The sequence below is a fragment of the Gavia stellata genome, chromosome 6 (genome assembly GCF_030936135.1).
Source record: "Gavia stellata isolate bGavSte3 chromosome 6, bGavSte3.hap2, whole genome shotgun sequence".
NCBI lineage: Eukaryota > Metazoa > Chordata > Aves > Gaviiformes > Gaviidae > Gavia > Gavia stellata.
Window position 1 is genome coordinate 56,296,153 of NC_082599.1, and position 24,329 is coordinate 56,320,481.

At 39.8% G+C, this 24,329-nt stretch overlaps 1 protein-coding gene across 1 annotated transcript in view; it reads left to right on the top strand.

Annotated features, from left to right (window-relative positions):
• Positions 1 to 19,781, top strand: part of POU6F2 (POU class 6 homeobox 2) — a 312,117-nt gene extending 292,336 nt beyond the window's left edge. Inside the window, exons 8-10 of the mRNA XM_059819000.1 lie at positions 6,563 to 6,731; positions 15,788 to 15,956; positions 19,277 to 19,781. Coding sequence (XP_059674983.1) covers positions 6,563 to 6,731; positions 15,788 to 15,956; positions 19,277 to 19,781 — 843 coding nt within the window. The remainder of the gene's footprint in view (positions 1 to 6,562; positions 6,732 to 15,787; positions 15,957 to 19,276) is intronic.
• The last annotated feature ends 4,548 nt before the right edge of the window (positions 19,782 to 24,329 follow it).

Genomic DNA, 24,329 nt, shown 5'->3' on the forward strand with positions numbered 1-24,329 from the left:
CTTTCTTTTGCTTTTTGTATTACTTTCAGTGATGAGGGTGACAATTTTTCTCACTTCTTTCTCTTTTCCTTTACCATCAGCATTGCATAATTCCATTTCATCCATGGATAAAATTACTAGATTTTGGAAAGTCAAGATTACCAGACTATGTACTAGTACAAGGGACTACATCAAATTTTCCTTGCCACAGCATGAACACTTGACTTGTAACTTACGTCTCTTCCTGACCAGTTTTCTTTGTGGCATCTGCACTTGTAGGAATAGGATATCTGAAAAAAGTCAATAAAACTGCACCACACCATTGGGAATACGAAGATATCACTACACTACCTCTGTCATTCTAAGGAACTGAGGCATAGAGAGAGTAAAGCACTGTTCACTGTTACTGTTACCTTTGAATTATGCACTTACATAGACATTTATGTCTGTTACTGTAATATTGACATTATATCATTCCTGATGGGGGTCAAAAAGATGGCCGATGCACCTGATTTGCATGTAAAATTATATCTTCTACAGACGCCCGGCTGTGTCCTCCACTTCATATAGCGAGCCCAAGAGACCTTCAATTACAGCATATACTTTGAACATAGTTCTGACCCTGCAGAAAGGCTTTGGAAGAACATCAGCAGATGCTGTCACAGTCCTACCCGCAGTTATGTCCACAGCACACCAGCACTTCTTTGCTGTAGTCTTCATTTTGAGCTGAGTATGTGCACAGGCTGTGTGAACCCAGAGAGTTTTTTTATGCTAGCTTCCAAATGCACCTATTCTGTCAGTCTAAGCAGTGTGTACAGAGGCCCTTTATACTATCTATACTATACTATGTTATACTATACTGAGAGAGAAGATACTTATTAAGCGTCAAATAGCTTTCATATTCAGCTTCACATACTCACTCACTTGAATTTAGTTGAGCAAGCTAAATTACAGTGATGGGGTACAGTATTTGGGCCACAGTGGAAACATTCTGGCAGAGTTGACTGTGAAAGTGATTTGGCATGAAGCATGTGGATATGCATAATGACTTATTCTCTCCATTTGTCCGAAGATTTAAGAAAACATTTTTGAAGCCCATGCCTGGTCATGGAGTATGGGTGGGTTTGAAGACTTCCTCTGCCATGGTGCTCTCAAATCATGCAGCGGCCACAGCACACCACCACTCTTTCTCAAACACAAATGTATGGCACATTTTAGGAACTGTAGACAGAGCACAGAACTCTGTTTACAGGAAAAATGGAAGCATGAAACACTTAAACTACTGCTTCTGCAAGGTATTATCGTGGCATTTCAAAGTGTTTGGGAATGTCTTTTTATATCAAGGTATTTGTTTTTCAGCATCTTCCATGGTCTTTACTAGAGCTAATGTCCATATTTCCCAGAAAGAACTAGCTGACATCAGAAAAAAATGAAAATCTTTATTTGTATCATAAAGGAGATTGTTTAAAATGGATTTCTTGCTCTTTCTGCCACTCCTTTTAGCTTCATCTCTTCTGCCCTTTTTGTTATACTTGTCTTTTTCACCTCTGTCTTCTCTAATTTGTTGTGTTTCCTCGTCTCTCAGATTTCTTTTTCACTGAATTGTAGAAAAATAGGACTGGAAAGGACCTGAAGAGGTCATGCAGTCCATCCCCTCCCCCTAGGCAGGATCAACTGTCCCTATATCATTCTTGACAGATGTTTGTCTAACCTGCTCTTAAAAACCTTCAGTGATGGAGGTTCCCCGACATCCCTAGGCAACCTAGGCCACTCTCCTTAGCATTAGAAAGGTCTTTCTGATGCCTGACCCTAGCCTCCCTTACTGCAATTTAAACCCATTACTCTCTTCTGCCTTCCATTAGGGCCATATTTTGCCCTTGCTGTTTGTCCAGACTCTCTGTAAAACCAGTAGTAGTTCTGTTATGATAACAGGGCAATATTCTCTCAAAAGTTTGTTCTTTATTTCAACTTAGTTTCTTTCTCTTTCCTTAGCTTATGCAAAATACCTTGTTACTCTATCACTATCATGTAACTTTCTGGATGCAGGGAACAACATCCCTGATCTCATAAGAAGATCTTAATACAGGACTCCAGTCAACCATCCCAGGTCTAGGAATATCCTACATACATAATTTAAGAACAAAATTTAGTCTTACAGACCTAATTCATTCTTCGCCTCTGCAATTATCAATCAATACTACCCTCACTGCTGACAGCAGCATGTAAAACTGATGTAAAAGAAATAAGAATCAGGCCCTTTGCATTTTTCAGTTTATTCTTATAAAGTGTTATGCTGCACTTTATGCTTCTCATATTCATCTTATTCCTCTAGCTGTAGTGTGCATACATATATTCCTGCCAGATACTGATCAGTGTTGCATACAGTCGTCATTCTCGGTGTGTCTACTATATCCACCTACACAGAATGGCACTTACAGCAACTGCTTCTGTAATTTCTGTGCCTCCTTCTGTCTTTGGATGGAAAAGGCACAACAGTCATAAATATAATTCATATCATACGTACGTGCCCAAAATTGGGAAAAGTCAGCTATTGCAAGTTTGAATTGATTCTGTCATCTAGAATCTAATTCATAATCTAATCGTCGCCTTTCCTTAAGGCTATTTCTGGAGTGGAAATTATAGTGGATGAAAAGAGAGAGTATTTTAATGCAATTTCATGACATAGATAACTATCATTGTTCTTTAAGCAGGACATTTACAGCTTAACCATCATGTCTGTAAAACAGGGGGTGTGCTGGAAATTAAGTAGGGAGTTAAAGATGGAATCTTCCCTCAGTCCCTGGTCAGGCCTTAAGGTGACTCTTCAGCTTCTCCAGCTCCATTGCTCCCTTTTCACTCACCAGCAGTGAGTTAGAAACCAACAATCTGTAAATATCCCTTATATATTGCTATTACACCTAAGGTCATTGCACATCCAGACTTCACTAGCCATATCCCTTTTTGCCCACCTAAATTTTGAGAATTTCTTGCATTTATCCAAAGATTTCTGAATATTTGACAAGAAAACTGCCAAGGTTCTGGGTATCCCAGTTATTTCAAAAATACATTTGCAAATGCATTGTGCAATACATGTGCAGAGAACCAAACATTTCCTAGACATAACCAGCATACTGTGCATGTGCTACGTTGCAGCTATGTGCATACTTCGCATGCACAACTGGAGGGTGCAGAACGCCCTCTCATTCTGGTGCTCCCTGGAAGCTTCAAATTTATTGTGTATGTGCTCAGCAGTTGAACTGTTCAGGGACTATATGTGTAGCATGGCTGGAAAATGTTGAGTTTGCCATCTGTGTCTTACGTGATCATGTATTTCTCCCTGAGAAATACTGATGGGAAATAGCATAGGATCATAAAAAATCAAGGCTGGAAGGTCAAGGTTCAAGAGATTATCCAGTCCACTCTGTTGTTCTCAGGCGGAGTAGCTATTCCAGTATTTGTCTAACTTGATCCTAAGCACTCTCATAGGAACTCCACAGGTTCCCCCAGCAATTTATGTCAGTGCTTCACTGCCACGTTAGACAGCTTTTCCCAGCATCTAATTTGAATCTTCCAGGTTATTGTGGCTCATTCTCTCCACTATAAAATGTAAGACAGACTCATTCTCTCCTCTTTTCATTAGCTCTCCCTGTATTTGAGGCAGGCATCATATCCCACTCAGTCTTCCCTTCTTTAGATTAAATGTGACCAGTTCGTCCCAGGTGTCTTCATAAGCCTCAGGTAACTCCCAGCCCTTCAGCCACTCTAATTATTCTCCAGTTGGTCCAGATTTTTTCTGAAGTGTGGCATCTAGCTGTGGACATGGTCCCCCCCGTCCCCCCCTGCCCCAGAGGTCTTTCCAGTGCTTAGTAGAAGCACACGCACTGCAGACATCACTCCCGCTCACATAGCTCGGTATGGGAGTTGCCTTTTCTTCAGTTTTGCAACACCTCAGCATTGCTGGTGGCATGTTCAAACTGACAGGATCATTTTAAATCCTAATCCTGTATTCCAACCTATCAAAAGTCCCTCACAGCATGACATCGGCATGTAAATTTAATAAGTATATTCTCCTCTCCATCATCCAGGTCATTAGGAAAATATTAAATAGTGCAGAACGAGGACAGACCTCTGTGAAGCACCATCCACGCACACTTCTGTTTCCACAGATAGATACCTATCCTCTCAGTTTTGTTTTCTAACTACTTTTGCATTCATTCTGCAGCAATTTCATCTAAACTGTGTTTACCTAGGTTATAAAGAATGTCACACGAGGGAGTGTCGAAAGACTTGTAAAGTCAAACCACCTACTGCTTTTTCCCTGTCCACAAGGCCAATTACCCTGTCTTAGAGGGAGATCAGATTGGTTTGACACAGTTTGTTCCTAACAATCCATGTTGTCTGTTGCTACCTTGTTTTCTTGCTGGTGCTTACAAATTGTTTGATTATCTTCTTCAGTGCTTTTCCATAGGTTGAAGTTTAGTTGACTGGACTGTAATTTTGCAGGTATTTCTTTTTAAAGATAGCTACTACATTTGCTCCTCTATCCTCGCAGATAAGCACTAACATCTTTAAGACTGTTCCAAATAGTGCGAAAGCATCTAACTCATTTAAATACAATACTTTTCTTCCCTCGCCTAGGCTGAAGTCTTTAGTTTTGCCAGAGATTCCCTTGGACAACAGACTGAGAGCCCAAATGACTGCCCGTTTCTAAAAGCTGCAGTCTGGAGTGATGTGAGCGTAATGGATGGGCAGTCCATTTCTGCAGCATTCAGAGGAGGCCAGCCCTCCTAGCGGACTGCTTCCCTAGGAGAAGATGTTATAAAAGCAGACGTTCTGGGTTGGGAGCTCTCTATAGATAAAACTCAGGCCTTAGTGAAACTTTTTTAAAGATGCCCAGTGCTTGCAGGAGTCTGAAATGTGGAAGCCTTTCAGTCAGCTTCTCAACTATTATCCCTTTGATACAGTGCCAGTTTTCTTTTTTAAAATGTGCTTGATCCAAAAAAACTCCTCAAGATAATAAAATGTTTTTGTTTATTGATCCCTAGGGAAGTCAGAATACACTAAAACTGGTCAGATAAATAATTCTCATTATTATTAAAGGGTAACTCAAAGTTTCTTCCTTCGTTTTGTGTTGTATCATTCCATGTGGGTGGTAGAAAAAGGAGTTGTAATTTTTTCCGTTCTTAAACAGACCCATAACAGGAATAATGTCATTAAAATTGTTCGTATGCATTCCACAGAAAAGTGTCATCTTGAATGGGATCCAGATACCTTTATCTACCATGCCATACAATTTGTTGTCTACTTAGCATCAGTCATTTCTATGTGTTCTGGGAGCGTATTATATGTAATTTGAGTATTACTAATGAATTCAGCTCCTTTTCTGAAGTCATTTGTTCAGTTAAAAGAGAAAAACTCATACTCCTTAGAATTCAAGAAATAGATTTAAATTACTGACTTCAAGCAAGGCCAAATAGGCCTTTATCTTCCCCCTTTCTGAGAATGCAGATAACAGCTATCACTTAAAAGTGAAGCCTTTTAGTACATTTTTGCAATCTTTTTTGATCAATATCAAGAGTCAACATAAGATAAAGGTATAATAAGTAGCAGTCACCTGAGTGTATCAGGACTATATTACTGTATTATCAGGCAATGAAAAGGCTGTATTGGACTACTGGAAGCCAATTCAAAACTGTAAGGTCCATTGTGTACCTTCATTCTGTAGAGAGGCTGCCCTTTGAATTTGCTGGGAGTTTTATGTAAAAATCAGTACCAGAGCATGTTCCTAGTTTTCAATCCCACATGAAAGCTTATTATAGTCAGAAGGGATTAATGGTCCTTTCCTTTCCCCTAGTGAACAACCAAAGACTACGCTGTTGTAAAATTTGTAAAAAAAAATTTGTAAAGCCAGATTCGTGTATCACAGTGCATCATTTGCATCTACTGTACTCGCTAGACTTTTTAGGTATGTCTTAACTTGACACGGTCCTGATGTAAACGGACTCAGGAGTTTCGCTATGTTTTAGGCAAGGACAATTTATCGATTGAGAAATAAGCTTTCAACGTTTTGGTTTGTTTGCTAGATCTGATGTCATAAAACAAATTACTCCTTTCTGTAGGAAAGGGATTTTCACCCTGTTTATCTTCTCTTCCCCATTCCCACTCTTCTTGGCCCTGGTCCTGCAGTATGAAAGGACCTCTCTGAAACAATGCTGATTTAGATGAGAATCCATGTAGGGAATAAAAGTCTGACTTCATGAGTCAGAAAACAGGTAAGGACATGTATTTATTAAATCAGAATGCTGGTGGGAATGTCATAGGTCTCTTATCACTCATTTCAAACCAGTATTTAGCTTCTAATTAGATTAAGTATCTGATTAAACTGAGAAAAAATGGAAAGTCAGAATTCAAAGGAGCTCAGATTGCTCCTGCTGAGAAACACTCTGTCACCTGAACTAAGTCCATGGTATTTAATGCTCCTATGGGATTTGTTCCCCAGAAGTAGATGGGTGAGATGGTGCATTGAAAGTTTCCTATTACTGCTTCATTTTCTAAATACCTATTTTTACATTTTAACATATAGCTCCATCAGCCCTCCCAGACGCAAGTGGGACAAGCAGCCTCACAACCCAATCTCCTGCATTTGGCTCACAGTCAAGCATCTATGTCTCAAAGCCCAGTGCGTCAGGCTTCCTCTTCTTCCTCCTCATCCTCCTCCTCTTCAGCTTTGAGTGTTGGCCAGTTAGTCAGCAGTAAGTATTGCTCCCTGGCTCTCCTTAATTCTCCCCTCTGTTTGTCCTCCTCACTGCTGAGTTTCCTTATCTGCTTTCCCTCCTTTTTTTTTTTTTTTCATATAGTAGATTGTATATTGCTAAGTAGAATGACTCTTACCAGTAAGAACTGCTAAGTGCTGTCATGGATGGGGCTTAAGGTAAACATGCCTTGAGAAATTGTAATTACTGCTAAAAATGGTCATAAAAATGGTAGCAGCTGTTAATTGATTTATGAGGGCAATTTTTTTTAACTAAAATGTAGTTTATGTTCTTCAGAAATGAGAAGTTTTTGAGTCAGTCAATATAATGAATTACATTGCTCAGAATTTGGTGGGCAGACAGATACTCCTACTTTTGGTTAGGCTGCTTGTTCGTTACTGTTTGTTTGCTTAGTTAGTGTAGCAATTCGTTTTACAAACCCAGCACTACACAAATCTAGAGCAAGAGACCTTTCTTGCCAGGAAAAGCTTGCACAATTTAAACAAGAACAAACTGTAATGTGGGAGAGGAGATAGAAGCATGCTGCAGTGAAATAAGTGAGTTTCAGTGTTAGGATTGTAAGAGCTGATCTCCTAACAGCCCTTTCTTTCAGATTACACAGTTCAGAGTCTTTGCTGTTACCATATCAGCATTAACTTTGGTCTTTACATAGCAAAAAAAACACATTAAAAGTATACATAAGAAGCATTAACAGTTTTTGCACATCTGCAAAAATCTGAGTGTATTGGATGACCTTGTTCAAAGATACTCCATGTATGTATTTCAAGTAAACACTATAGCTCACACTGTATTGGTAATGTAAAATATATGACTGATACCAGCTTATGAAGGGCTTGGAGAAACTGTTGTGCAAAGGAAGATGTAAAAAAATCTTGGTTAGATTATGCAGACATTGTTTACGTGGGGAGATCACTAGCAGAGCTGTAGTGGTAAAATTATGCTGGCATAACTCCCAGTGTGAATACTTTTATTTTGGAATAAAAATATCCACGTTGGTAGCAGTAAGTACATAAAATATATAGATATAATTATAGTGATATAAATATACCGCTATTGCTCTGTCAGTAAATTTTGTCATGTAGACAAGCTTGTAGGAAGAAGACAAATAAGAGGCTTCACGTTAAAAATACATAGTTACCCCTTGTCTATGTGGGAAAATTGGCTAAAATAGCTAGTGCAGAATAAGTTACTTTTCAATGGTTAGTCCAGAAGAGCCTCCCTTGTGGACATTCTTATTAAAAAAAGGTTCTAGAATAACTATGGAGGGCTACTCTACCCCACAACAGTTATTCCAGTCAATTTCCCCACGTGGATAAGTGCACTACACAATGAAAACAACATGGAAGAAGCCCTTTTAAGTTTACAGGATAAATCCATCAAAAGTTAGGAGATTCTAGAAAAATAGTTGCTTGTTCAACCGTATGCAAATCCTCTTAGAACATGTATTTTATGATAATGGCATACATTGTGATTAAAATCACGCAATCGTGATTTTTTCCTTTCAGTGCATTCCCAATGGAATTGTTCCAGGGATGCATCAGAATTACTAATGCAACAGGCGGGCTGTTGTCCCAGGGTTTGTTCCCTACCTGATTCACTAAACTCTTCCCCAGTTTGCATAACATTTGAGGTAGGGAGCTGCAGAAGGGTGAAGGATGGTCTTGCTGCATGCAGTAGAGGGCTGAGGAGCTGAAGCTTTCTGTCTGCCACGTAATTCCAGTGGAACGGCAGGCAAGTCACTTAAAACAGATTTTTCACAAGTGCTCCCTCAATATCCAGCTTGAGACTCTGGACTTCAATTTACAGAAGAACCTGGTGCTCACAGTTACAATTTTAAGTGCACTTTCACTGTGGAACTGTATAAAGAACCATTTAAAGACACAGTCTAAAAAATCATCTCCTACTTGACCTAGACTGGGTACCCAAAAATGCTTTTTCCCTTAATATCTGTCCACTTCTCCGTGAATGAGAAGGGGAAGACCCTTATCTTGTAGAAACACAAGAAAATAAATTAAGATTTTAAAAAACAGAAGAGCTCAAGAGGAAATTAATAACTATGTCTTTGGTGAAGAGCTTTAATAGAGGTCTGGGGCCACACACTGAACAAGTAAAAAGGCAATACATCAATCAGTTCCTCCGTAATGAAGCACAATTTGCCCTGTGCACTGGACGAGGCAGGGGTCTGGGGAAAAAGAACTGGTAATCCGGGTCTCAAAGACTGTGCTACACTGCACTGTGGGCTACTGTAACTCAAGCATTTTGTAGCTTCTGAGTGTTTATTTCTGCAACTCTCAGGATGTTCTTTTAGCTTCATTTTTTGCTGGGATAAATGTCAAGGTTGTTACAAAAGCAGAATAGTAATGTAAGTCAGTCATATGGTGAGATAATGCTTATATTCATAGTTGGAAATACGAGATCTTCTATCAGTTGAATGGACGGAGAGGCTGATAGGTTGTGTTATCATCTTGTTGGTCCTGCTTTAAAAGGAATAAGACATGCTGTGCTCATGGATTTGGCTGAAAGCAGAGGAGTATGAGGCACAGGAATATCAATTTGGGGAAGAGGGGGAGATACACTAAAGAACATAGACATTCTGCTTGCTCCTCTCAGGCGTGACTCCTTCCACCACTTGTCCTGTTCCAGTCCCATTACTTCCCCATGCCGTTCTCCACACAGTCTGCACTCCCTTTGCCTCTGTGCTTTTTTCCCTCTTGCCTTCTCCTTGCAGTCCTTTCCCTGTAGTCCATCATTCCTCAACCCCTCTTCCCATTTCAGTTCCCCTCCAGCTCCCTGTCAGTCTCTGTCCCCAGACCGTATTTGTGTCCCTTTTACCACCCTTTTTATTAGGTAGTTTCTGTCCGCCTCTACCTTCTTTTGTCACTAGTGCCGCATCTTTTTCCCTGTTTTCTTTCCTCTACCACAGTGATTACTACTCTCTGCACAGTCAGAGTCTGCATACTCTCTCCCTCCACTCCGAACTCAAATCCTGGATCCTTAGTAGTCTTTAGGGATTTTTTCCCTTCCATCATTTCTTTTCCTTCAGACTCAAGGTGAATTTTTGCCCCCTCTGCATCCACATCATGTAGACACCACTCCCACCCTCCCTGGAAGCCATTGGAAGAGCATGGAAAATGATCACGAAGAAGAGAGGCAAATCAGTCTCTGGCCATCCTGGCCTTAAGCAGGCCAGAGCCACAACCATAGGAGAGGGGGTTCTTCTCCACCTACTTCATCCTTAGGCTCAAGCATCCTCAGTACTGAGAAAATCTTAAAGAAAACTCCACACAGAGGTCTAGCAAATCTCTACTGAGTAGATATGCAACTTTGGAAGCTCACCTGCTTGGACTTTTTTGAGACGGATTTTTACTTGGGATGGCAAGAAGCCCATTACTGACATAACCACTATCTCCCTGACACCTATCAAGGCCATGCTTCAAGTTTTAGGGAAGCTGAAGCTTCTTAAAGAAAAGAGGTTATTACAATTCTTTTATCCTGGGAAGAGCAACATGTTTTATTAGCTTAATTCTCAGAAGTGGTTGACCTGAAATTTGTCTTATAATGGCAAATGCCAAGCAAACTTAGCCATAGTCAGTACCCTACCTGTGATAGTGAATGGCGCAGGGAAGATAGTTGGAGTGCTTCTCCCTTGCTCAAAACAGAAGAAAGTTCAATTAAATCAACAAGTGGGGGGTCTCAGAGTAAAGAAAATGCTTTTCATACAGTCAGATTGAGGACAGCATTGTTCTTGGGAATTAATTCACTGGGACCCAGATCTTAAGAGCATTCCAAAGGGAGAGGGCATTTATAGGAATCTCCTATAAAAAAGCATGACAATAATTACACATGAATAAAAAGTTCTTGAATTGTTCTAAACTTATGTTTTGGGCTTCATCCAGTCCCTAGCTATTCCAGACCAGCAGACTGAGTAGTGTGAGGGGCAGATCAACTCATTTCTGCCATTTACATGGCATTATCACACAGTGAGAAGAACAGTCATCTCAATGATCGTTGATGGCTGTCCAGCATATTCTTGAGAGCATCTAGCCAACCACAGACAGGAGCTAACACTGCATGCGTAAGCCTGCTTGAGCTGGCATGTAAGTGACAATGTTCCAGGGCACAAGAGAGCTACCTGCTGGTTTCTAGTAATGTAGAAAGAGCCTACAAGAAAGAAGAAAATATGGTCAATTCAGCAGGGAAAGATCAAAACACCCGTGTAATGAACCATGAAAAGGCAGACGGGATCCTTTGCAGCTTTTCTTTGTCCTTGATAATACCATCCATTTAGACAAACAGTCTTAATTGATCTTCATGAATTTGGAAATTGTTTCATGTGACTAAAAACCCATTTGCATACAACTGTGCGCACACACAGGGAAATAAATAGACAGAAAGTCATCCCAGTTTTACTCCTTTGCAGAATCCGTTCAGTTTCTGGGTGCAGATCCCTGAAGGGCAGGAGCACTGCTTTGTCAAGCCTATGACCCATAATTGAACAAAGCCTTCTTAGTGTCCCAGCTCCCACACTGGCTAGCAGAGCTTTGTATAACAGGCCTACAACTGAAATCTAGTGTCTGCCGAAGTCCATTCAAAGTCTTTTAGTGGGATGAGGCCTGCAATGGGTCAGTGGTCCTGAAAGAAATCCATAGGCATGAGGGCAGCAAGAAACAACTTGTGGCCTCCTGAACATCTCTTTGATTGCTTTACCCCTTCTGAGGCAGGAATTTTGTTGTTTCCTTTTCCTCATTCGTTCCCAAGCTGCAGTCCAGTCCTTCACCAGAGGCCTTAAGAGTTGAGTACCTTGGTAGAGATTTTACATATTCCAGAAGTTGTTGCCAAATATAGTAAAGTTCATGTAAAACTAGGCATATTCAGCTACCTTATTCTGTACTATGAGAAAGGGGCCAGAATTGGGCTTTAATAACTTTAGTGTTCCATGTTCCTTGTTTTTATTCCTTTTACTTTTCATTCTAGTCACATTTTCTTTATGATTTTACGTTTTTTCTTTACCATTTCCTAATTTTAAAAAAGGTGCATTTCCTTCCATTTTTTTATTTTATTTCCCTTTATTTTTTTTATTTCCTGTCCTTTTTTTCCCCCCCCCAGATTGTTGTGTTCTTTATAGCTTCTTCCTTTTATCTCATCCTCACCCCTTCATCCCTCACCAGGAACAACTGCTAGTTCTTCTAAAGACAAAAAATTATGGTTGTTTCCAAAGAAAGAACATGTAAAAAGAAGCTCTGCCTAAGCAAGGACTGCAAGATTCACCTCTATTCTTCCTGTCCCTTCTGTATGATTTCTTCGTATTGTCTTATCCTATCTCTGTTCTCTCTTCTCTTCTTTGTTTTCTTTTCATTCAATTCTACATCAGTATTCCTCCTTTTTTCCATTCATTTTCCCCTTCTCAGATGCATCCCTCTTCTCATTTCTTTAACTTTTCCACCATAGGTTCTCTTTGTTGAAATCACTGGTTTCCCCTCATGCTTTGAGACTTGTGTCTCCGTGAAGTTCCTTTCTTCCTTCCAAATTCATTTCACTGTCATCTGTTACTATAAAATTAAAATGCCTTCCACAAACAAATTATTCTTCTTTCTTTCCCCTGAGCACCAGTCTGTTTTCCATTAACAAAGTTTTGTCCTGCTTCTCTTATCCAATTTACTTTCCATTGGACTTCCTCTGCCAGCTATTTTTCCTCCTGTCTAACTGGGGAAATCATCCCCTGTAATCCCTCCCATGGCAGAACTCCGCACAATAGAAATTTGCTTTCTCCTTCAGGGTGCACTGATTTCTTTAGAAGCTCTTTCCCCTAACTATTAAAATCACAGTAAATTTGCACTCACCAACAAACTCACGGAGGATTTTCAGAAGAATTCAAAAGTGGAATAGTATTCCCTTCAGTAGGAAAAAAGGGGTTTCAATGCAGGAGAGCCTATGGATTTTATTTCTTCCACTCTGCTCACCCACCTTCACCATCCACCAAGACATGTTTAGCTTGCTTCTTTTTTGTTAGGGGATACATATACATATTCCTTAAAACGGTTGCAGACAACTCTCACCTTTCTCCAGCACCCAGTAGTTTCATAGACACAGCAGCCATTGTTTTATCAAGCCATAATGTACTTTGGGCATCTTTAAATGCTGTTACTGTAGATCCCAACCACTCCATGAGACTGGTATTCTTTATTTTCCTGTTGGCACTGTGCTGCCTTCTCTAGGATATCCACTTCATTTAAAAAGCACTGGTTTATTTACAGTCTTCAGTAAGCTACTCTTCCTAAAATGCGAAGTGCACTATACACTTAACTGTTCTGAGAGCTCAGAACTTATTAAAACAAAATTCATTAGCTATTTATATGTATTTATGTATGTGTATGTATTAGTCCACAGAGTCCGAGATTATGTATTTATGGCATTTTAATGGCAATAAAGTAAAACAGACCAGTGCTGTTACACGATGATGTCAACAGAGTAGTCTTCATAGTACTATTTGAGTTTTACAGAGCTGATAGAAATCAAGGGACTGCTTCTATGGATCTCAAAGGGCTCTGAATAACACCTGAAGTAGAAGTGGTTCTGATTTGATACAAATGCTCTTTTCCCTACTGTTCAGGGATAAAAGGCTTCAGTGTTTTGGTCCACCTCTGTTAGTACTTTCCTCCTCCCAAAGACGCTATATAAGAATGAAGCCTCTTTCTCAACAGATACTCTGCCATATATTACAATCTATTCCCATATTCATGATCTCCATCACAGGTTTTTTTTCTTCATCTCAAGGAGAGCTCAACCTAATTGTTCCCTCATTGAAGCTCCCCAAGCAGGAAAAGACTTTCCATGATATTCACTGTTGCAACGGTGACATACTGGAAGGATCCAGCAGAACTTGGTAGAATTTCTCTACAGTCATGTGCAAGCAAATAACCCCTTAGCTTTCTTACCTCCCTTTTTATTCCTAACAGGAGTTGGGGAGGTTTACAGGTGCCAGTTGCCATAGCGTTTGCTACTTTGAAAGTTCTCTGGGAACACCTGAATTGTCCTTTGTCACATCCCTAATAGCCTTAGTCAGAGGCCTTGGAGTGAAGGAAGGAAGGAAGGAGGTGAGGAAGGTCACCATCTTAGTGCACTTTACTCAAGGGAATCTTTGAGGCCATTATCATTTATGATATTTTGTACATTTGTCAGTTGCTCTTCAGAGACCCAAAGGCAGATAAGCATCCAGCTCCATTCTGTCTCTCTGAAAATCAGAACTGGTATGTTAGATAGACTGTGTATGGGATAAGCAGGAAAATGTCACACCTCTAAAGGCAATTACTTTACAAACCTGAGTGGCCCCTGTCATAGCGCCGACTACTTAAAACCAAATAATAAGTGGCTGAGCTTTATACTAAATGAGTGCATGCATGTGCGCACAGGTGAGCTCAAGCACAGCACTGACAGCAGGAGGGATGATTCTGAGTGTGGAGCATTGTCAAAACTAGGTTCCGCCTGTGTATGTGTTTACCTGTACGCATAGTTCGCATGGTCCCTGTTTGCATACGCGAATGTTTTTAAAATACTATTGCTATGTGTGCTTCTTACACTCAAGTTGCGAATCGATACAGGCTAAATTTATATAGCAGAAAAACCTCTTCCCTCTGTCTGTTACTGGACTGAAATATTTTTTATAGGACATTTCCATCATAAGGGAATTTTACATCAGGTTTATAAACCCCTGAAAATAAAAGCTTTGTTACTGTAATGCTGACAAGCCCTTAGCTATAGCAGTACTAGCAGGAGCCACTCTCATATAGGGTTCAGAATAGTAATGTAGTCCAGCACTGTCCTTGGACAACTGCTTGCATTTACAGAAATTGATGGGTTATTTGTGCTGCAAACTTTTCACCTAAGAAGTCTGAGGAATGAGGTGAAGAACAATAGAGATGTCTCGCTGGGAGAATGGCTTCACTACACGCAGGATTGCACAACACTTTGAAATCTTCCACCATCCCAGTCCCATGCTGTCTCCAACTTGGCAAACGCTTTTATTTAGCCAGGTATCAGTAGCTTGAGGGGAAAAAAAAGTTCCATTCTCCAGCTGTTGTGTCATTTCCCTTGATAAGTCCTAAATTGACCGAGTTATCCAGCACCAAAGGAGCCTTCCTGTGGTAGACATGCTTTATTATGTGCCCTTTCAGGGACAAAGGCTTCTGTGTCAGTAAACTGCTATGGAGAGGAAGGACAGATTTATTCTCACAGCATCATAAGCATTATCTTCTGAGGGGCTAATGTAAAAGTAAAAAATTGTGCAGCATTACCATCCAAAACCTAATGGCTGATGTTGCTGCTCCTTGATTATGAACGTGATGGGAGGCAGAATGAAAAGCTTGAAAGGCTGCTTCTCAAAAGGGCGTATTTTAAAAGATAATTTTTGAAGGACTTTTTAAAGGCAGCATTTTGTTTGGGCTTTTTCATTTGCTAGGTTATTTTGGACGTTTGGCTGGTGGTTTGGTTGGGTATTGTGCAAAAGGGAAGGAAGGTTTGTGAATCTCGTTATTTGGCATTAGTTTTAGACAAAGCAAAAAGTCTTGATTTCAAATTTAAAACCCAAGCAGTTCATGCCTATATTTAGCCCTCCCCACAGACTGCAAACAAATATATTAACACCAGCCTTCCTTCTGTATGTGATAAGGGGAAAGGGGGAATCTGACTTGTCAGCCTGGGGGAGATTTTGCAAGGCACAAATGGCAGTGAGGAGCCCAGGTACTGCCTCACTCGGAGGAAGTGAGTTGGCCATTTCCAGGAGTTCAGCAACAAAGTATGTCTTTGAAAGTCTTTCACCAGCACCTGGAAACATAGCAGCCTAGTTAGCATTTTAGCAATCTGAACATGTTTCATACCACACCTGACAAGGCAAGCCTGTTTCTGTTTGGGGAAAAAGATAAAGGGATATGTGTTTAAAAAAATGATCATGAACACCTTGACAATGAAAGCTGGTACAAGCCTAGCCCACTCATATGTGACGCAAAGAACTGACGTGATTAAAAAAAATATTTCAACAGATCCTCAAACAGCCACTGGAGAGGTGGATGGGGTGAATCTGGAAGAAATCCGAGAATTTGCCAAAGCTTTTAAAATCCGGCGCCTGTCCCTTGGCCTGACACAGACTCAAGTTGGCCAAGCCCTAAGCGCCACCGAAGGCCCAGCCTATAGCCAGTCTGCCATCTGCAGGTAACGAGTTACATCATAAACTCTCCTCTCCTCTCTTTCTTCTTAATAATTATTCAGCTTATTGCGAGGAGGATGCTTGTGTTTGAGTCTCATGTCTTTAGAATGTATTATTTAATCTGGGACTTAAATTAGCCAATAATGTTGGTATCTGGCAGCTAAAATGTTCTTATTGTGTATTCCTAAAGTAAGTTTAGTTTTTTTTTTTCCCCTCCTTCTTTTTTAAACAAGTGAGAAACAATGTTCCTGGCATTGAGACTTAATTCAGTAGATGAGCTGGAGACCCTGCTGATGCTGGATAAGCACCAGCTGACCCTCTTCATACTGTGCCATTTTCTACAGATAGGGTTACTGAACAAATATTTCATGGCTGCATCCCTGCTAAGTTAAAACCTGCATTACTGTGGTTGGCACTTCACATATAGGATGTTAATGATGATTTACCTAGGCAACACAGAAGGGAAAAAATTACCCTTCCTGCTATCTTGCAAACGAGCAGCTATTCATCTTTTATCACCCGAATGTTTACTAAAAAAACAAACAGACAACCCATGTATGCAAAGCAGAAGTAGAAATCTGCCCTAATCATAAGAAATGATAATACAGTCTCGACAGAGTTAAAGTAGCTAGGAGCAAACACCGTATATGCATGTATGTGTGTTACAGTAATCCCATGTTTATGCATGAGGTAACAAACACACTTAGGTAACAGCTTTTTCCTCTTGGGCAATGCCTTATAGTCCTTCTCCATCAGTGAAAGCCAAGAAACCAACTCTAAGCTCATTTAAGTGGATTTTGTTCTTGGTGATCCATGAAATGCTCTGTCTTTTTATCTGCTCTTTATACTTTTAATGTATTCCCCATAGAACGGAAGTGTACTTTTCCTGCAGTTTAAGACTAAGGTTATAAATAACATCAGTATGGGGTAGTGAGCTTGCAGCTCACATTTTGCTCAATGATTTTCCATAAAACCCATTGATTGTTGTTAAATACAAAAAGCTCCATAGGATCCTCTCACTTCTATGGTCTCCCCTACTGTTTTTTCTTATAAGATACCTCCCTGTAGAAAATAACCTTTATTCAGTCTATACAAGGATACTACTGCTGGGAAATTTGTTTCAAGACTTGTATATCGTTACAGCAAACAACATGTACTGCAGTATCAACACTAACAAGCAATGCCAATGATATGAATGCTATTGCTCCCTGTTGCTAAGGATTAATTTTATTTTTTTTTTTTTCTTCCCTGTGGTCAATTGGTAAAGAATGCCTAAAACGGGTGGAGTTTTTAGCAATTGCCAATTTGTTGTAGCCGTAAGTTGCTGTTTAACATACTATACTTTAAAGTGATAAAATGCAGTCTCCTTGGCTTTTGTCTAGTTTGCTGTCTTCTCATTTCTTCCATCTACCTCACACCTGAGAAAACCACTGGGGATGGTTTGAATTTAAGAGAAAGGGTTCCCCACTAACCGATTATCATGAAAACCCCAGTAAAGATCAAGCTGGAGTACAGACATGGCTAACAAAAGCCCAGAATGTGGAGATCTTTTACAGAGGGCTCCTTAGAGGGGCAAATTGCAAAGAACATGAGGACTGGGTGCAAAAGCTGGTCCCAAATACTTGCAGGGTTATAGGTTTTTTTATTTCCTTTGACACCCCACCCCCCCACCCCCCCAATGGATATCACTTTGGGGTGTAATAACCTGCTATGACTGTGGATTTCCTGTTAAGCACCAAGACAAGCTGCTCCAGTGGCAGTATGGTGTTCCTTGGAAATAGTAGGTTTAACTTTTCTTTTAATGGTAACAAAGGAGTTTCAGTACGAACTCCAGGGTGGTGGAAGGGGCAGTAAGGTAAGCAAGTTGAACGACCAACTCGGAGATAGTAGAGTCTCCTGGTGGCTTGTGCAGGTCATATCGGCGATATACCACCTTGCTGATATGTTCTGTGTGCAAATAACAGCATTTTCTTAAGTTGAGACAATGCCTTCTAAAACATGCACTGGACACCAAAGAAGGACACCTTGCAGTCAATACCTCACTAGGATCCCAGGCACCAGTTACAAATTCTTTGGAGTGTTGTTATCTGAAATTATTACTTGTCTTATTCTTTGTTTGTGAGAAATGCTTTGTTTCTTGCTGGAATATTTTCTGCAGCCACGTGCTGAATAGAGACAGTAAAAATTGCCAACTCCAGTCACTGAGTTGCTTTGCACAAAGGCATTGATTTGGTCGGTCTCATCTCCAGAACATGTCGTGATTAGCGGCAGCACTCCAGCACCGGGCAGGCTGGAGAGTGCAGCAGCGCCGCACAATAATTGTTGCCTTTCCGCAACATTAAATACTGCAGTGCGCGGGGGGTGGACGTAGGCGAAGTGGGGAAATACAAATGGGTGGCATCAGAGGAGTTGGGTTGAGACTTTTTTAATGCGTAGCAAGAGAAGATGAACTCGGTAAATGAAAGAAACAAGTACGTATATTACAAGACTTGAAATGTGAACTCAGCTCTTCTGCTTGTTTCTGAAAGGATTAAAGCTTTGTGTGGCTGCTTTTCCAGATGTTTTAGAATACTTGTAAAATCTGGTTTGGCAAAAGACTTTTGATGGCAAAATGATATATAGAGGACCTCATTTACAGGAAATGATATCATTCTGGTACAGTTTGCAGAAATCCCACAATAAACCCAGCTTGGTGCCACAGCATATTAGTAGACTATTATGCTGCGTTTCATCTGGAAAACATGAGTCTGTCTTTGCACGTTGTGGGGGCAGTCAAGATAATTGCAAAGTGTCCAGCTGTTTCAGCTGAACACCACCGTAGCTATGGGAATCTTTTTCCGACCCAGAAAAGGGATATAGTGTTAACTTGCAAACAGTGAAAATTGCTGAAAACTGAAGGGAAAGGAAACCTGATATTCAGAGGCTAGTAACTGCCATTGGTTTGTATTATTAAAGCTGTGGTGTTTGGACAACATGGGATGGGAGGAGAAACAAAAGGATTAATCACAAAGATGAGATGATAAAGAGCAATTGCCTTTGATGTCATTTCCTGTAATTAGATTTAGCCTTAAGGGTTTTGAAGATCGTCAGAAATATGAAAACGTGACTCATAACCTGTATTATTTAGCGTACTTAGAATTTTGTTGTAGTGCTCGTTTTGTATTAGCTTAAATATCTAGCGCTATATATATTTCTAGATATACCTATCTGATAGTTTTCGTAATCCATTGTAAATTACCTCTGCCAGTCAATTAGTCAGGCAGGCAGGAAGTCCCACCCTGGCAGAGCATCAGTGTAAGACTCTTCTTTCTCAATTTTCCCTCAGACACACCATCCTGAGAAGCCACTTTTTCCTACCACAGGAAGCCCAAGAGAACACTATAGCTAGCAGTCTGACAGCCAAACTGAACCCTGGCCTTTTGTATCCTGCCAGGTTTGAAAAGCTGGACATCACCCCTAAAAGTGCCCAGAAGATAAAGCCGGTGCTTGAGCGGTGGATGGCTGAGGCTGAGGCCCGCCATCGAGCAGGTATGCAGAACCTTACCGAGTTTATCGGAAGCGAACCATCCAAAAAGCGCAAGAGGCGTACCTCATTCACGCCACAAGCCCTTGAGATCTTGAATGCCCACTTTGAGAAGAACACGCACCCTTCTGGGCAAGAAATGACAGAGATTGCAGAGAAACTGAACTATGACCGGGAAGTAGTTAGAGTTTGGTTCTGCAATAAGAGGCAAGCACTGAAGAACACAATTAAACGTTTGAAACAACACGAGCCTGCAACGGCAGTTCCTATGGAGCCTTTAACAGACTCTCTGGAAGAAAACTCCTAAAAACAAAACAAAACTACACACAAAAAAACCCGCACCAACAGAAACGTAACCATTCGAACTCTGTGAAAATACCTGTTCATCACCCTTGTAAGTAAAAGACTGAGAAAACTACAAGAAGGACAGAACAGTTTGTAAATGTCCGTGGGTTTTCCTATTTAAAAAACAACAAAAAAAAATACACAACACTTACTGTGTATGTGTGTCGTAGAATTAGTTCCCCAAAAAAAGAAAAAAGCCAGTTTTTTTAAATGGACTTAAAGTAAACCAAATAACTGCTTACTTTTTTTCTGTATATTATGGAAATGTGAACACATTTTAAGGAAAAACAAAACAAACAAAAAAAAACCAAAAAAAAAAGGAAAAAAAACACCTTTTATCTGTTTAAAAGAGAATACAAGCCTGCCACCTGGAGGAGTGATTGTAGCCTTTCAGGTATCAAGTGCTGATTCACTATGAAAACTATTAACCAAAGTCAGAAACATGGCATTGCAAACTAGATTGTTAGTCTACTCTTTTATGAGTGTAAAGTTGTGTTACGAATTTTTACATTTGTATTTTGCAAAGAGGAAAACAACAGGATTAATTTCTCTCATCCTTCTTCGCACCCCCTGCAGGTGTGTACAAACAGGTGTTAAAGCCATTCCATAGTGGTCACCTCCTTTTCTTTTCTTGTAGTCAACAGTTTTGCAATCTCCAAGTGTTTGGGTGCCAAAAATGATTTGGTTTTATTGTGATTTGCGGGGTTTGGTGTTTCTCTTCTAAGGGTGTATGTCTTGGTTTGCGTTTCTTTTTTTATTTTTTTTTCTGATTCTTTTTGCTGCCTCCCCCCTTCCAGCTCATTCTCCACCCCTTCCCCAAACACACATTAACCCAGTACTGTTTGAAGATTTTTAAGAAGGAAAGTGAAATCTGAACACTTTTGTATTGATATGCTGAAATGCAATAGAGGACAAAGAAGGATTAGGATTCTGTCTGATGAACTGTCAGCCCACGCTGAACATTGTGCTTATTGTCGACTGTGTAGCTTGGGATTTCTCTGTCCTTTGGCCATGAACCTGGAGAGGTTACCAAAACTCATTTTGTAGTATAAATATAAACTGCACACTCGGTTCAGTACTGCATCTATATTATGGTTCTGCTTGAAGCAATTTCTCTCCAAAGTCTGCTAGCCAAAGAAATTTCTTGAGATTCTGATGAAAACAAACGGACAGGCCAAGAAGTGATGAGGATGTTTTGGTCATTACATCACTATGGACTGTTTCAAAGGTAGTGCTTTGTTCGTTCTGCCTGATTTTTATGTCATCCCAATATTGATGTTTGCCCTGTTGACCTCTTCAGTAGGAGGATGTGTTTCTGCAGGTGTTTGCTGTGACCGCTGGCTAGACTAAGCAATCAGGATATAGGGAAACCCATTGAATATCCTTTGGGAATAGTATGGTGGGTCACCTGCAATATGTTTCAGGTGAATTGATTTTCCTTTAAAGACAACTTATCTCTGTGGCTTCCTTTTTGATTGGACAAGCATCTTCTAAAATACTGTGGTCACTCAACCTACAAGTATACCAAGGCTCAGAGGGAGAGGAATATGTTGCAGGTTCTTGATGGGGTATGGGCCGACCCGTGACGGTCACCTACGATTTTCATCTTCTGCTGAGTTCTGCTCCAGCCCTTGGGGTTCAGCCCACTATTAGGGTAGAAGCTGCCTCTTGGTCAGGACTTTTCAAAAGATAACATCAGGGGTTTGGCTCAGCTCACTGTAGAGGTGGTAGAGTAAAATTCTGCTGGTATAACTCCTGATTCTGTTCACTGACCTCAGGATGGTTGTACTGGATTTTTGCTGGTCTACCCGAGATGTTGAAGGAGGTTCCTGAAGCGCTGGAGTCTTCAAATAACGCCTCTCCTACAGAGTTTTCAAGAACTCAAGGCTATATCCAAAACTTTGTGAAAGAAAGGGACTTCCATTGATTTCACTGGGCTTTGAATCTGGCCCTCACTATTTTATTAATGGGATTTGCCTTGTGGAATGGGGTATTTGCTGCATGGCTGGTGGAGTTTTAAGGCCTCAGAGACCATCACCTGTGCCAGAAACTGCCTCTAAATGTGAGCACTCTCAAAGGTCAGGGTTGGAGAGCACTGAGGATGCAGTACTCTGGGCTGGGCTCACATCCAGCAAATGCATTTTAGGCTTTAAGCTTCAGCAGGGTATGTTTAAGGATATTTTCAGTATTGCTTTTATGAGGAGGAGAGTGAGAATTGTTATTGACTCTTTTCTGACTGTTGATACATAAATATCTGCCAGGGGGAAAAACACCTCAGTAACCACAGGCAAATTGTGAGGGACAAAAAGGATGCTTTACCCAAGCTGAGCATATGAAGTAAAGAGAGTCTCACAGCAACATCTGCCCCTCTGGGTTTTCTTTTTCTCTCTCTGTCCACAGATACCTATATTCACAGATATATCCATGTTATCTATAGCAAACAGCCCTAAAGTTGTGGCCACAATTCAATTTACATGATGATCAGGAGACCACCCAGAAGCCAACAGGGAAGCAGGGAAGAACAGATCATATTTGGAAGCCGACACTCCTGAACTCCTACCCATGTCTCCAGTACGTTGCTAATTGTCCAGTTATTAATGCCACATACCCAATTACCTGTTCAGCCACCCTTGAGACCGTACACCCCCCCGCCTCCACCCCCATCATCAATAGCTTGGGAACAAAACCATCAACCATTCTTTGCCTAAAAACTAAATTTCCAGTTCTCCCAGGGACTGCTCTAAATTTTGTGAAGAAAAATCCCCCAAGAAGAAAAGTTAACTAAACAGCGTATGAAAGATACTAAATGTTTAAAAATATGCTGGTAGCAGTTATATAAGCTCTCTTCTGTTCCAAAGTACATATCGGAAGGATATAACTAGGACAGTGAAAATGTAAAATAGATATAAATCGCCAGCTTGGAAGAAAAAACAATGTTCATCCCACAGTCTTAAAACCATTCATGTGCAGTGATTTTTTTTACAGTTTTCTAATTTTGTATTATGTTTTGTAAATTATTTATAAAGTGTTGTAATGCTTCTTATATTAATTTTTTTATAAACAAATTTTTGCTATGAGGCATAAATGGTGCCTGAACAGATTCTTAGGAAGATAAATTACATGTGAGTCATACATCTTTGGGGGGCCATAAATATTTTGTTTTATTTTGTTACTGGCAACATTTCTGGTTTCCATTTGTAAACAATTTTCATGTATTGATTACATTGAATACCTTTTAATTTTGCATGTGACTAAAAGATAGATTGCTACCAGCAAATGAAACAAAAGTCTCTTCAGTCATATGTGAAGGTTTAATGGTTTTCCAATTTATTGATCACTGAATTTTTTTAAATATATATATATATAAAAAATTATTATTTGACTAATGAACCAAGGGTTCACTTACTGTTCTGATTTTGTCTTTTTATGTTTTTCACTAAAAAGCTATTTTAGACAGTTGAAGAAATCAAATGCATTCAAACGGTTCCAGTTTCTTTATGTTATTACCGCAAAAAAAAAAAAAAAAAAAAAAAAAAAGATAAAAAAGGAAAAAAGAGAGAACAAGAAAGCAAAAAGGAGCTAGGAAGGAACAAGTAGAGGCGTATCAAAGAACTCAAGCTATAACCAAAAAGAAATATGTAAAATGCCTTTGCTCGTCTTCTCAATGCTGGACCAAAGCTCAATGTATGTAGGTATATGCACATTGTATAGATATGGCTAAATGTTGCTGACAATCTCGCAATACTAAACTGTTACTATTTAAAAAAAAAAAAAGAAATACAAAAATAAAACTGTTCATCAGTGTTTTACCTCAGCACTCTACTTGTACCCAGTTATTGACCAACATTCAAATAAGAAGATAAGAGAGGAAATTGATTTCCATGTCAATGTTTGACTGTAAAATCTGTTTGGAAGACATTTTGTAATGAGCTTTTTGTCATGTGGTTTGCTTGTTTCCAACTTGAGATTATGTGGGGCACATTTGTTTATTTATTGTTAAAAAAGTGATATTATTGATTATTATTATTACTATTATTATTATTATTTTTGTCCTATGTGCTATAATCTACAGAATGGTCACCAGGGTCACTTATGAAGCACTGCAAAGAGATCTGTTTTTCCATGCATGGAGCATGCAGCGGGAAAGATGGCAGTACAAAACGGACTGTATTGTGTTGTTAAAAAATACGAATAATTACAAAAGGAGTTGATGTGGTGGACTTGTGACCAAGAAACCAAACTGGATATTTAAAAGCTCCTTACTACTCTGACTTTGAAACCAAAGCTGATTTATCTGCACAGGTTGCTTAACATGAAAAAAATAAAAACTAAAAAAACTGACAAAAACTGTACTTAATCTAGAGCAATATCTGTATGGTCAGTAAAGCTGCACTTTGTGTATTTCTTAACAGCTTCAGATCTGTCACTTTTAATTTGTACCATAAAAAATAAAGAATTGTTTGACATGAAAAATAAGCTCCTTTCATGTGTTTGTCTTAAATCTCATGCA